General features: G+C 53.5%; 1 protein-coding gene across 1 annotated transcript in view; it reads right to left on the minus strand.

The window, feature by feature from the left end:
* Positions 1–930: 930 nt before the first annotated feature.
* LOC309685374 (acrosin-like) overlaps positions 931–15,241 on the minus strand; it is a gene marked incomplete at both ends in the record, with an annotated part of 139,476 nt that continues 125,165 nt past the window's right edge. Inside the window, 3 exons of the mRNA XM_082501146.1 lie at positions 931–1,290; positions 1,764–1,903; positions 2,161–2,373. Of these exons, the coding sequence (XP_082357272.1) occupies positions 931–1,290; positions 1,764–1,903; positions 2,161–2,373 (713 nt within the window). The remainder of the gene's footprint in view (positions 1,291–1,763; positions 1,904–2,160; positions 2,374–15,241) is intronic.

Consider the following 15,241-nt stretch of genomic DNA (forward strand, 5'->3'; position numbering starts at 1 on the left):
TCTGCTATTCCAGCACCACGTTTGGCAGGTGGTCAAGGAGGAACGATGAGAGTGGCCACACTGCACAGACAACTGGAGGAATGGTTGGGGTCCGTGTGGGCAGAGGCATCTAGCAGGGACAGCAGTGCCCAGGAAGCCGCATCAGTAATGCCATGGCAGTCCCAGGCGACCGAGCTACCAGCACCTGAAACACCAAATCTCTTCACCGATGGAACAAACCTGGGAGGAGAGGAAGTGACCTGGGGTGGGTCCCTTTTTTGGGAGGAGAGACAAGGGAGGAGAAAGGGAGGAGTCAAGGAAGATGAGGGGGATGTTCAAGCAGGGAAAATGGAGACAAGGGGGGATCAATCCCCTGAAATCCGGCTCTTCCTTCTGGGACTGAGAGCCCTGTTGGCTTCTCACTCTTTGCTGTGGTCAGCAATTTCTCTTGTCACGCTCAGGAGTTTCACACCGTCTGTTCAATTAGCTACGGCTTACGCTGGGCCCTAATCTCCAGCTGTGTGCCTTAATGCATAGCCCCAAAGTTGTCTGCAGGTCACATCACTGTTTCCTATCCTCCATGTGCCAGTCTTCTCCGTCCCATGGTGGCTCTGAGCACCCTCCTCTCTGACCAGGCACCGTTTCAGCCCTTGGGAGTCACTCTTTCCCTTCGTGCCCTGCTGTCTGCCTGCGGCCTCATTGGCAGGCGCCGGGCACGCAAGTCCTTGCCTTGCACCGGAGACTGAATTGGACTCAAGCACGCTCAGCTGTGAAAATCAGGAACTTTATTTCTACAACCGAGTCAACATCAGCCCTTCTGCGCTCAGAGGAGTGCGGGCAGGACAGAGCAGGCCTTGGCACTGAGGCTGCCTTTGGCTCAGCAGGCATTGCCCCGGAAGGAAATGGTCGTGGAACAGGGCGGCCTGCTCTGGAGCCTCTTCGTCACGCTGCTCAAGCCTTTTTCCCCCACAGGACCTGCAGCAGCTCCTGCACCCGAGTAAAGAATTCCACCAGCTTCTGGAGTGGAAATGGGCAGGAGCTAATCGTGCCCGGTGGTGTTGGTGTTGGCCTTGGCCTCTGATAAGGGGTTGAGGCAGTGAGAAAATGACTCCAAGCCTGTGCTGTTGGAGTACCCCTTACTGCTGGGCTCAGTCCCATCTGGACCAGGATCCAGTTGTAGAAGTGCTGGGTGGAGGTGTAGACTCCGGGCCGTTTGGCTCTGGCACAGCCTCTCCCCCAGCTGGTCACCCCAACAAGCCAGAAGTAGTCCGCGTTGTTGTCTTTGCACACCAGAGGACCACCGCTGTCACCCTGCAGGGGAGGAGAGAGGGTTGAGGTGGTGGTGGGTGGCCGCTGTCAGCGCTCTGGCCGGCTCCTTCTCTCTCCCAGCACCTGCCAGAGCTCTGCTCACTGCACACAACGGCTCTGCTCCGGCGCTGGAGCCTACAGAGCCTCATCTGGGAGAGGGTGGAGGGCCTGTAAGGTGGGGCGCTCTCTCATCTCTGCACAGTGCTCCCGGCTGTGTGGAAGGGGGATGCTTTGGGATCTGGACCTATGGGCTGCCGGGAGCACAGGATGGGCTTTCTGGGCAGCGTCCCCGGGCTCTGGGACAAGGCGGGGACTGGGCAAGGACCTGCAGCTGGGGAAGGGGAGGTGAGCCCCAGCAGCGGTGGAGACCCAGCGGTGGCAGGGTGACTTGCCAGGCCAAGCACGCGCCAGGCAATGTTTGGGCGTTGCGAGAGGGCTGCCGGTGCTGCCGGGGCTTGACTTGCAGCACGTCCTACCTGGCAGGTGTCGATGCCACCCTGCGGATAGCCAGCACACAGGTTGTGGCTGTGGATGGCCCCTCTGTACCACCCGCTGCTGTTGCAGAGGTTGACATCAATGAGCTGGACCTTGGCCTCCTGCAGGACATCCGTTGACCCTGCAGCTGTGAGCACAGAAAGCAATGAAGCCCCAGCAGCTCCCCCCCTGCCTGGGTGAACCCCTTCCCTAGGGCTTGGCTTTGCGTCCTGAAGGCACTGTGCCCGTGTTTCCCCTCTGTCTGGCTTTAGGCGGTGGGTCAGCCCATTCTCCCCGGAGGCGTACGTCCCCGCAGCCTGACTGCGGCTTTCGCCTCTGCTCTCGGGAAGCCCAACCCCTCTCCCCAGTGTGCCGAGCTTGCACTCAGGACACCAGCACTTTTGGGGAACTCACATCTTGCAGTGGTGGCGCCCCAACCGCTGACGTAGCAGGTGCGCAGCTCTGACACTCTAAGTGAGGCGTCGGGCACACAGGCAAGCTGGGTGTAGTAGTTGCACTGGACAGGCTGGTCCAGCTCCAGCAGGGCGATGTCGTTCCTCTGCGTGATATTCCTGTAGTGCTCGTGAACCAGCAGCTGCTTAATATGGCGCACTTGGGTCCCGGGGCCCAGCCGAGTCAACTGGGTGGCCCCGATCACCACGCGCCACATGCTGATGTGCCTGGAAGGCAGATGGAGAGGGGGGTCAGAGGGAGCGGAGCCACGTGCTGCAGCAGCCCCGCCGTTCCCTGCCTTCTGCTTCCCAGGGCAGAGAGGAGAGCAGTGCCACGCAGGCTGCCACCGCCCTGGCATGCCTTAGGCACGAGCCATGTGGCGCTGGAGGCTGCTAGGAAGCAGTGGCCCGAGCCCAGCCTTCTCCTGAGCAGTCTCTGGGCTGGGCTCGGCAGTGCCCAGGCACTGGGCGTACTGGCAGGAACGGGGATGGGAGTAGCAGGCGGTGCTGCGCGCAGGGCACCCGCGAGGGTGGTGGGGACAGCCCCCTTCCCTGGCCCTCCTTACCTGGCCTCGATGAAGCAGTGTGCCGCCGTGAGGACCCACTGTGGGCTGATGAGGGACCCTCCGCAGATGTGCCCCGTGCCTGCTTCCCAGGGGTCCTGGATGCTGACGATCCAGGGCCAGGCTCCTGGACGGGCATCGGTGCCACCCACCACGCGCGACATGCCGTACTGGTAAGCCATGGGCCGGAGCCCGCAGGTCCCTCTGTAACCAGAAACTCATGACTGTCCTGCTCCACGGCGTGCTGCGCTTCAGGCTGAAGGTCAGCCCTCTTCCCTCCCCACAAGGCGCTGCACGGACAGCAGGGCCAGGGAACCCCCTGGGGCGGGCGTGCGTGCGCCCCTGTTTCTGCCTGAGCCCCGCAGAGGAGCTGTGCCAGCAGCCGGGGTGCTGGCCAGGATCTGAGGCTCCCAGGCGGGGTTGGGGAAGCTGTGGCCACGGGGGACAAGCGGGCTCCCTCCAGTGAACCCCATCAGGGTTGCCCAAGCTCCCCCCCAGAGCCTGGGGCCACTTACCCACAGCTGTCCCACGCGCCTTGCACAGGCCAGCACAGGGCCAGCAGGACGACGACGAGGAGCAGTTTCATTGCTGCCAGTGGCGGCACGTGGCACCTGCAAGAAGCGAACCGAGGGCCTGTCGCCACCAGTGCCGCAGCCGACGTAGTGCCCGCAGTGCTCACGCTGCCCATGGTGCTCTTGTTCCCGGGGCTGATGTCACAGAGTCGCTGGTTCCGGGCACCGGGCCCGGTGGCCTCTTGGCAGAAGGGGGGGCACCATGGGGGGTTCCCGGCAGGAGGGGAGGCAGAAGCCGGCATGGGACACCCCCGACAGACCCCCGCTGAACGCTCTGCCTGCGGGACGAGGCTGTGCAGGCCCCGCGGCAGGCAGCAGCGCCTGGCTGCGAGCGCTGCCTGCTGACAGCTGGCAGCAAAAAACCCCGTGTGGCATCGAGGCCTCTTGGGGAAGTTCACTGCCACCCCGCTCTCTGCAGCCCTGTGCCACCAGGGCCTTCCCAAAACACATACACCAGAGAACAGAACTGCTACAGGCAGCATGCACGGTTTTGGGTGTTGAGGGGCCCATCTGGCTACAGCCGCAGCAGGCAAGCGGTGATGTGCGAGCGGGACGAGTCCAGCACCCCCACATGCTGCACTCCGTACCTATGCGCACGCCTGGGCGCACACACAGAATCACAGAATGGTTTAGGTTGGAAGGGACCTTGAACACCATCAAGTTCCAACCCCCCTGCCCTGGGCAAGGACACCTCCCACCAGCCCAGGTTGCTCCAAGCCCTGTCCAACCTGGCCTTGATCACTTCCAGGGATGGGGCAGCCACAGCTTCTCTGGGCAACCTGTGCCAGGGTCCAACACCCTCACAGTCAAGAATTTCTTCCTAAGATCTATTCTAAACCTCCCCTCTTCCAGTTTGAAGCCCTTCCCCCTCACCCTGTCACTACACGCCCTTGTAAAAAGTCCCTCCCCAGCTCTCCCGTCGGCCCTTCAGGGACTGGGAAATGCCGGCACGTCAGTTTGTGTGCTGCACTCTGTGTGTGCACGCATCGTGTGTGCCCTGTGTGTGGGTGCACTCGGTGTCTGGGTGCACTCCGTGTCCCGGTACCCACACGGTGGGTGCACACTGTTTACGTGCAGTGTGGTGTAGATGAGCCTGTGAGCGTGCGCACTGCAGGTATGCGTTCACTGGGTCGAGCGCGTGCCGTGTGTGCGGGCATTTTGTGCGTATGCTGGCAGGCTGTGTGTGCCCGCACTGCGTGTGTGTGTGCGTGCTGCATGTGCATGCCTTCCACGCTCTGTGCATGACGTGCACAAGCACTGTGTGCATTACGTGGGGTGTTCCATGTGTGGTGGGGGCGTGTGTGGGGTGTTAGTGTGTGTTGGTCTGTATCAGTGTGTGTGTTCCTATGCAGTCGGGGGGTGTGTCAGTGTGTGATGCTGTTGTAATAAGTAATTTAGCAAAAGAATTTTGCTTCAGCTCAAATGAATGTGTGCTCACTATGGCTTCAGCTAAGATGGGTCTGTGCTCGCTGTGCGTTTGGGAAAGGGATAGCGTTAGACAGGATATCAGACGAAAGCAACAGTTGGAAGTACAGAAACTTGCAGGGCAAAGGGTTGTGTCGTTAGCTAAGATAACCACAGGAGTGTAAAGATTGAGGAAGCCACAAGAAGGACATGGTGGTAAAGACTTCGAGCCTCCCTCCAATGACTGTCAGGAAGACCCCTGAGGCAGCGCAGCGCCTGCGCTGCTGGAAGGGAGGGGGCATGTTCGGGGGTGGGCTGCATTCCAAGAACTCATTGATTATGTATTTGGGGGTGGGTTGTGTTCCAAGAAGTCAAGAGGAATCGCTGATGGAAGTTGAAGAGGCTCTGAAGGAATATTCAGCAGTTTTCTGGGACTGATCCAGAGACTGTGGCTGGCCAGCAATTATTAAAAAATAAATTTTGTCACCCATGCCTGGCCAGGTATTAGGAAAAAAATGGAAAAGATGGAAGACTGGCATGAGAGAGGAATGAATGAGCTGTTACGAGAAGCACAAAGAGTGTATGTGAGGCACGATGAGGGGAAGCAGAGGGCAAAAGCAAAACTAATGGTGGCGACTGTAAAAGAAATAACAAAGACTAAAGATAAAGGGCCCCAGAATCCGGGGCCAGGGATGAGAGCACACAAGATACAGGGAGCCCATCTGCTGCTGCTCAAAAAGCCCATGTGAATGAAATCAGGAGCCCCAGAGGGCGGAAAGTGCTACCATTGTGGGCAGGAAGAACATTTTAAAAGAGAGTGTCCCAGGTGAAAGAGAGATCAACGAGTGTTTAAAATCTGTCAACAGGAAGAATAAGGGTGTCAAGGGCTCTACCTGCTGGGGGAAGAAAGAATTAGTGAGCCCTTGATAAATTTAAAATCAGGCCCCCAGGAGGAAATTTACACCTTTTTAGTAGACTCAGGAGCTGAGAAGTCTTGTACTATGAAATTGCCTTTGAATGGGAAAATCCGGACACCGGGAAGAAGCAGCAACTCCGCTGGACCTCCCTGCCTCAAGGATTCACAAAATCCCCAAATCTATTTGAACAGATGCTAGAGAAAATTTTAGGGGAGTTCCAGGCAGAACCCGGAGTAAGAATCTTGCAATATGGAAATGACCTTTTGGTATCAGGAGAGAGGGAGCAAAAAGTCAGAAGGAGACATCGATACGTTTGCTGAATGGTTTTTTTTGGAGAACAAGTGTTAAGAGTCTCAACGACACAACTGCAGTTTGTACAAAAAGAAGTATTTAAGGCATCTAATTATCAATAGAAAAAGAAAAATCAATCCAGAACGAATTACAGCATTAAGTGTCCCAAGAACGAAATGAGAAATAAAGAATATTTTAAGGTTACTAGAGTACTGTAAATTATGGGCTAAAGGATACACTCAGTCAATAAAATTTCTGTATGACAAACTTGTAAAAGACAGTCCAATACAGCGGACAGAAGACAAACAAGAGCAATTTAATAATTAAAGCAGAAGTTAATAGAAGCCCCGGGTTTAGCCCTCCCCTCCCTAGAAAAAAAAAAATCACATTTTTATAAACACGGAAGAAGGGATAGTGCATGGAGTCATAATGCAGGAACGGGGCGGAGAAAGGAAACCGGTGGCATACCTATCCAAAATTAATGGACCCGGTAAGTTGGGGGTGGCCCACATGCATACAGGCAGTAGTGGCCACAGCAATATTAGTAGAAAAAAGCCCAAAATTAACCTCTAGAAGAACCCTAATCGTACATACCCCCCCCACACTGTAAGAACTATATTATCTCAAAAGTCTGGCCGGTGGTTAACAGATTCCAGAACTTTGAAGTACGAAACCATTTTAATAGAAAAGAATGATTTGACCCTCGTAGTAGACAGAAACCTGAATCCTTCACAACTCCTGTAGGAACAGGCAAGTGGGGAGCCGCATCATGATTGATTAGATTTTATAAATTACCAAACCAGGGTAAGAGAAGACCTAAAAAACACACCAATGCCCTATGTAAAAAAAAACCAAAAACCAAAACCAAAAAGCTATCCAACAACTTTTTATAGACAGTTCCTCCTGATGTATAGATGAAAAGAGAGCAGGTAGTTATGTCATCATTTTGGGGGAAGAAAAAGCAGTAATTGAAGAAGGAGGATTACCAGCAAATTAGTCAGCCCAGAGTTGTGAACTATACGCTCTGAAGAGAGCTTTAGATTATCTCCAGAGAAAAGAAGGCATTATCTATACAGATTCAAAGTACGCATATGGAAATTATCCATGAGAAGGAAGTCTCGTGTTTTTGCTTTGACAGGAAAAAGCCCTGGAGAGCCTTCAGAAGGCACATAAGAGTCAGTGCTGCTGCATGAGAGCAACAGACAGCAAAAGCCTCGAAAGTGCCTTCGGACTGGGGCAGCACCAAACCCCTTCGACCCCACTTTGCTGCGATTGTAATTGTTGCGTGTACCTACGGGTTAAGTGTAAGAATTGTAATAAGGTCGTTTTAGGTCCCCGTGGCAGACGGGAGCAGTACCTCTCCCAAGTCTTTGATCTTTAGTGTATCCGATGTGAGTATACAACCCCAATAGATAAGTGTAAGTGGATTAGACATTATTGTCGCAGAACCCACAGAGAATTACGTAATGTGGACCGACCCAACCAGAATGTTCACATATCCTCGAAATATCAACTCCAATATGAGTTCCGGGACTGAAGAAAGGACCCTATTGTGCCACAAGAATCAGAGATACCAAACTAAAGAGGGTGGAGGGCAAGACCAGGTTGGCCTCTGGACTCGCTGCCAAGAAGAACTATTTCTCGGCTGTTGGAGGCACCCCAATAGGCACGAGAGGTAGGAGTATAAGCCATGCTGGACCTCCACTTCTAGTGGTATTATCACTAGTGGTATCTCTAGTATCTGGTGACGAATGCCAGAAGTGCTCTCAGACCTTCTCCTGGGGTAGGTTTTATACTATGACTGTGCACACGCATATCAATCACCAGTGTTATACCCGTGAGAGTTTAAAAGTGTGCAAATACGGCGGACAAGAATATTGGGTTGGACAGAATTTAGGAATAGGCGGAACAAGATTAGGAGTAGGGTGTCCTAAAAGGAAAAAAAGGCTCTGCTTCACTAAGGCAGGTCACTGGGATATTCCAGACGGAGGGGGAGTACAAGAGATGGTGAAGGAAGAACTAGTGAAGAGCGTGACAAAGGTCACAAAAGAGAGAGGAAAAAAATTAGAAGTACAAAACGAGAGCATATACCAGAAGCTGCAAAAACAGTTACAAAAAGAGTTAGGATTCCCCACTCTTGGGCAAAACTTGTTTTTAAATCTAGCAACAGACATAGCTAAAGAATTAAATGTGACTGACTGCTGAGTCTGTGGGGGAGCTTGAATGACTGAAGAGTGGCCGTGGAGAAGTGCAAGTTTGAGTCCAATTGAAATCCTGGAATGGAATTATACCCTCACCATGAGAAAAAAAAAAAAAAAAAAGGAGGCCTGACAAGTGAGTGATAAGTTCCACAGTAATTGGAAAAGTCTGTTTGACCTGGGAGGGGGGGAACTTTTCAGATCGAATGGGGGAGACCCCATGTAAAAAAATAAAGTCTTAAAAATAGATTCAAATTTCACCCGAACTTGGTTCCCTTGAAAACCAAAGTCATACCTAACGTTTCAAAATGAAACCAAAAATTGTACCCGGTGTCCTGGTTTGAGGTAAAACAGAACCAATTTGGTTCAGTAACTTTGTTTCTTAATTAATGAAAACATTCTGTCGGTCCCATCTGGGGTCCTCCAGGTCCCCAGTAGTGGATTTTGGCCTAAACCACGATACCTGGGTACCAAAAAGTAGTCTCTTTAAATGTAAGAAGGAGGGTATGAATCCATTCTCAGGAATGAAAAACAGCTCACAATATTAAGAAAATGTAGAAGATACAATGAAAGAGTTTTGACAGGCACCGGATGCGTTGTTCTGGATATGTAGAAACTGGGCATTCCCAGAATTACCCCCTCACTGAAGAAAGACCTGCACCTTGAGAGTAATTCAACCAGGACACACAAACCAGCCACGTGGGCCCAAGACGGTAGCTGGGGATATAAAACCCCATCTATATACTGAATCAAATTATAAGACTGCAAACAGTAGTTGAGCTGATCACTAACAAAACGGCTTCAGGACTAAAACTGTTAACCCACCAACAAACTCAGACAAGGGCAGCGTTCTACCAGAATCGGCTCGCACTAGACTATCTGCGAGCAGTAAAAGGAGAGGTGTGTAGAAAATTTAACATACCTGATTGTCGTTTAAAAATTGATGATAATGAAAAAGCAGTATGAGAAATCGCTGCTGATATCCAAAAAAATAACACGTGCTGGTGCAAAAAGGAAATTCAATGATAAATGCCAGTTGGTGAAATGAATTACTGAAAATCGCTTGGTGGAAGAAATTAAGACTGATTCTGCTGTGTGCCTTTTGAAAGTTTCTTATTTCTGCCTTGTTTAAATACCCTGTTTCATAAGATTAATTCAGTGTAGTCCAAAGACTGCAAGTGGCAGCCGCTCCTCAGAAAATCATGATCTTGAGAAAAACCAAGAAAGAAGAAAACCTCGAAGAAGCCACTCAAATTCTTGCTAAAATAGAAGAATCCTGCGAGATAGATGTAAAACGCTTCAGCAAAATTAGATGATAAAAAGAAAAAGGGTGGAATTGTAATAAGTAATTTGGCAAAAATTTTGCTTCAGCTAAAAATGAATGTGTGCTTGCTATGGCTTCAGCTAAGATGGGTGTGCGCTCGCTGTGCGTTTGGGAAAGGGATAGTGTTAGACAGGATATCAGACGAGAGCAACAGTTGGAAGTACAGAAACTTGCAGGGCAAAGGGTGGTGTCGTTAGCTAAGATAACCACAGGAGTGTAAAGAATGAAGAAGCCACAAGAAGGACATGGTGATAAAGACTTTGGCCCTCCCTCCATGGACTATCAGGAAGACCCCTGAAGAAGCATAGCGCCTGGGAGGGGGGCATGTTGCATTCCCAGAACTCATTGATTATGTATTTGGGGGTGGGTTGCATTCCCAGAACTCATTGTTTATGTATTTGGGGGTGGGTCGCGTTCCAAAAACTCATTGATTATGCAAACTATGTTCCAAGAAGAAACATAAATAATTATAAGGAATATGAAATAAAAACAAGCGGTTGTAAAGGGAAAAATGAGGCACAGGAGGAGAAACCCCCTGTGTAACTCCCAGCGCTGTAATAAATATTCTTTGCTCCACCGAATTTGCCCCGGACTAAAATTCAATACAGTGAGCGTGTTTCTCACAAAGGGAGAAAAGGCAAAAAAAAAGGGAAAAAGAAGAAAAGGGGAAAAAGGGAAAAAAGGAGGGGGAAGCAAAAAACAAAAGGGAGAAAGAAGAAAACCCCCACATATTAAAAAAGAATGGTAGAAAGGAAAAACCAAACCAAACCAAGGAAGGAAAGTGGGAACAGCCGCCGGGCAGGAGGAGGGACAGGAGCCGGGGGATGGGGGGCCGTGGGGGGAGGTGGCGGTGCCAGTGCCAGCCCCGGGGACTGTGACACCACGTTTTGGTCCTCTACTGCAAAGTGTTCTGTGAAAAACAACCAACCAAATCCCACCCAACGACAATATCAAAACACAAAGAGAAATCTCTCCAGCTCACACGAGCCTGAGCTCGCTCTCCATTGCTCTCTTTCCAGTGTCTCGGGGGGGTCACGGCCGAGCTGAGATTGGGGGGTGGTGGTGGTGGGAGTTTGCCCCATGGCTGTGATGGGGGGAGAAGGGGTGGGTGGGGAGTGGGGGATGTGCTGTGGGTTTTTTTTGGGGTGGTGGTGTTTTTTTGCCAGGTGTCGCTTTACCCAGTGGCTCGGGGAGGCGTTGGCATCAGGAAGCCTGTGCTAAAGCGGGGTGGGGGCCTCGCCGCAGTTGGTTAGCAGAGCCAAAGTGGTTACTAATGGTTATTAACAGCACAGTAATTAGGCCCGTGTAATGGGGAAGCTCAGATGCCCCCTAAGCACCCCCCGGTGCTTCTCTAGCCAGGCGAGCGCTGGGCGTCCCCCCCGCAGGAGAGGAGCGCACCTCCGGGGTGGGTGGAAGGGCGTCACCCAACAGGGAGAGGACCAAGATGGGGCTTGGGTGTCCCTTGGGGTGGCCGGGTGGCGGGGTAGGGCTGCTGGGGGCTGCCACGATGAGGGACACCCCCACGCCTTTCTCCATGGCTCCCACAGCTCTGCTCCCTCCCTCCCTCCCTCCCACCCATCCAGTGCCACCGGAGAGGTGGTGTCCCCCCTCCCAGGGCGGGCAGGGGCTGTGCCACCCCATCTAACACCTCAACGCACCAAAGATCCTCACTGGGGGAGGGACCCTGTGCCTGGTAGCCCCGTGCTCCCCAGCACTGTAAGGATGGGGCTGAACCCCCACCACGGCCACCCTGTGCAAACCAAAGACCCCCCCACAGACCCCCCCCACCCCCATTCCCCACAGCGCTGCGAGGATGCACAGCCGAGGGGTACGGGGAGGGCTCTCTCCATCCCACAGCCTCCCCCTTCCTCCTCCCTCGCCTCCCGACGCTATCCCTTTTGTTGGACTAACACAGGCAGAGAGAGAGAGAAAGAGAGGTTTTATTTTTTTTTTTTTTTAATTTTTTATTTTTTATTTCCTAAAAGCCACCGGTTTGTCCTCCCAGGCATGGCCAGAGGTGCGCCCAGCATTGAGGGGAGGAGGTTGGGCTGCGGCACACAGCGCAGTGGCTCATCAGTTTTTAGAATTAACGATAACAAAACTAACGGCGATTTTTAAGTTTTGTAAGGATTTTATTTATTTATTTATTTATTTCATTTCAAAGGGGGTGGGGGCGGGAGGGGGATGTTTGTTTTTTAGCACAAGCCGGCTTTTCTAGTGGTTAAAGAAAGGCCATGCTCGGCCGTAAACGCTTTGGGGAAAGATCCCAGTAGCAAGGAGAGAAGGGGGGAAAAGAGGGGCAGGGGGGAAAACAGATTTCCAAGAGGTTGTCAGCCCAGGGCTGGGGGAAAAAAAAAAAACCAAAACACTAGCAAAATTTTTTTTTTTTTTTAATTTCAAAAATAAAACACACACAACCCCCAACCCCAAATGACACACACACATCCACACACAAAAACTACCTCAGGGTTTCATACCTCAGCACCGTGCGCTTCTGTTCCTTTTAGAGATTTTGTGTGACTTGTAAAACTGATAGCTGGAGCATTATTTTTGTTTATTTTCTTAATAAAAAAAAAAATGAGTTGGAAAACACACTCTTACTTAGTGCGAGGCGGGAGAAGGAAAACAATCCCACGGGTGCCAGAGCTCTTCCATAGTCTCCTTCTGCTGGCTGAGAGCCAGGGGCTGTTCCTTCGGAGAAAGCTTGAGAGATGTTTTAAAAGAGAAAAAGAAAAAAAACAAAAGAAAAAAATGGGGGGAGAAAAAAAAAGAGGGGAAAGAAGAACAAAGAGAAAAAGAGATAAAAGGGGGGAAGAAAAAAGGGGGAAACGGAAAAAAAGGGAAAAGGAAAAAAGGGGGGGGGAAGAGAAAAAAAAAGGAAAAGGAAACAAAACCCCCAAATATAAAAAAAAAAAGAAAGGTAGAAAGGAAAAAACAAACAACCAAACCAAGCAAGGAAAGGGGTGAAAGCCATCGGGCAAGACGAGGGACGAGAGCCGGGGGTGAGGGGGCGGTGCCAGCGCCGGCCCCGGGGGCTGTGACACCACACTGCAAAGTGTTCTGTGAAAAAAACCCAACCAAACCCCACCCAACGACAACATCAAAAAACAAAGAAAAATCTCTCCAGCTCACAAGAGCCTGAGCTCGCTCTCCTTTGCTTTCGTGTGTGTCTCGGGGGGGTCACGGCCAACCTGAGATTGGGGGGGGGGGGGGGAGAGTTTGCCCCATGGCTGTGATGGGGGGAGAAGGGGTGGGTGGGGAGTGGGGGATGTGGTGTGGGGTTTTTTTTGGGGTGGTGGTGTTTTTTTTGCCAGGTGTGGCTTTACCCAGTGGCTCGGGGAGTGGGACGAAACAGGAAAAAGGGCTTCACTGAGAGGTTCAAATTAACAATTTCTTTGGACTTCGCTCACGGGTCCAATATGTCACTATTGCAAGTTCTGTGTGTGCAATGGCGATTACACTATTGCGGTTTAAAAGAAATTAGCGGGATCCACTATTGCGAGCTACAAATGCCCCCGACAAGTAGCAACGCAAACCACAAGGGCGCTAGATATTAATACCTTAGAAGAGTGCACCAGTCACAAACTCAATCGCATGCCCTATACCGTACGGATGTTTCTTAGTCACTTACCCTCTCTCTCTCTCAGGTGAGGTCGCTCCGTCCCTGGGAAGTTACCCTGTACAGCGTCCTGGATGGGGGGGACGGATCTCCTAGGGGCCAGCTGTATCCTTGGAGGATTCCCCATTTGTCTCCCCAGACCCTGCGGTTTATATTTCCTGACTCGGTGAGGGTGCAGGATTATGCCCGAGTGGATTACACTGTCTGGGATATTTCCCTCTGGTGGTGCCATAGCGAAGTCTCTGTTGCCAATTTGTGATGTCCGGCGCTCAACGTCACAGGAAGAGTGGTGGGATGGGACTCAGGGCATTTTGTTTGTTAAGGGCCATTTGGTTTTGGTTGTTCTGTGCCATCTGGAGATAAGCCCGGGCTGAGCTGTTTTGCAGCTCCCCCCAAGTTCTCTCAGCACAGCCAAGGCACGGCGGAGATGGAGCTGAGTGGGATGGCAGCTCCCTGCCCCTCACCTCTGGTGCTCTGAAACCGGCTTGGCTGGCTGCTCCCACACAGTGTGTTACTGGCTTGCCCAGCAGGTAAAGAACCCAGAATTGGGACGCCACTGGGGTGTCCGTAAGGGGTCCTGGGGGGGACTCCTGCAGGCCGGAGGGAGTCTGGGGCAGCCCTTCAAGGATCTGGGGGTCCCCTCTGGTGCCTCTGGGGAGACTTTTGTGTCTGGAGAGGGCCGAGCTGGTTGCAAGAGGTGCTTCCTCCCTTTCTCCAGCCCACCCAGCTCCCCCGACACCATCACCCCCCCAGGTTGGTGGGTGCCAGCAGTGCCAGCCTGTCCCACTGGGTCGGGCACTGAGGGGGGCACAGCCCCAGCCGCGGGATGGGAGGAGGAACCACAGCACCAGGGATAGAGACCAACGTTTTATTTCTTTAACATTTCCCACGGCGGGCACCCCACGGTTGCGCGGCTGCACCCTGCAGCCTGTGCTCGCTGGCCAACTCGGAGGACTGCAGCAGCCTGTTGAGGAGCAGCTTCTCTTCTCAGAGCTCCCTCTACGACATCCTGGAGGCCTGGCCCAGTGCAGCAACAGAGCCAGTGGTGCTCACACACTCAGGACACCCCCGCTCTCCCATGGCTGCTGGTGGAGCAGTGGGGAAACCGGGGCCGGTCCTGGGCCAGGAGCCTCCACAGGAGCTGCCAGCAGGGACCGAGAAAGAGTGGTTTCCCACGCAGGGGACGAGACTGAGCGTGCAAGCATACGCTGTGGAGCTCTGAGCTGCTGCGTGGTGCCAGGTCTATCCAACGTCAGGCAGTACGTTCCCAGGAGACGTCACCGCTAACAACTCTTCCGAGGAAGTGGGGCCGTTTCTGTAGTCGTAGCCTGCCTGGAGAAACAGCCCCACGGAGCCAATAGTCTGCTGAGCAGCAAGGGAGCAGAGTCGCTGACTCTCAACCAAGGACTGAAATACAGCAACTCACTCTATTGCCTTCCCCCTTCGCCCGCTGCCTCCCACAGTTTAGAAGAAACCAACCAGGGAGCTCCAAAGGAGGAGACCCCTCCCCCACTCCCACAAATCTGCCCAACACCCCCAAACCTCCCTCAAGACACGGGACTCCTCCCACACACCTCCACTCCCCACACCGACAACCCTGCCTCCCCCGCAACGCTCCAAAAAGCAGCAGTCCTTAGGGCAGACTCCTTAAGCTGACTCCACAGCTATGGCTCCCCGTCGGCTCTGGGGGAGACAAGGGGGCCCCGGGGCTCTCCGTGGGCTTTAAGGGGGTCCCAGGGCTGCCCACGGGCTCCCAGCAATGCCCGTGCCCACCACCCACCCCCGCTTCAGGAGGCCCAGCGCTGACACCCCCCGACCCATCTCGGGGGTACCTGGGGGGGCTCGGCCGTGGGCTGGAGGCGGGCGAAGGGGGCACGGCCGGGCTGACCTGCTGGGGGGGGCTGAGAGCGGAGCCCAGAGCGGAGCCAAGCGCCCGGCCAGGCCGGCCCCGGGCACCCTGCGCTGCGGCCGGGGCTGCCGCCACCTGCGGGGAGCGAGCGGGGGGTGAGGGGGCGGCAGTAGGGGACGAGGGGGACGGGGGGGTGAATCGGCCCTGTCCTCCCCGTGGACCCCCCACTCGGCTCTGCCCCCCCCAAACAGGCCCAGACCGCGCCCCGCGCCCCCCAGCCCGGTCCCGCCA

The sequence above is a fragment of the Vanellus vanellus genome, assembly GCF_965231255.1.
Source record: "Vanellus vanellus genome assembly, contig: HAP1_SCAFFOLD_29, whole genome shotgun sequence".
Lineage (NCBI taxonomy): Eukaryota > Metazoa > Chordata > Aves > Charadriiformes > Charadriidae > Vanellus > Vanellus vanellus.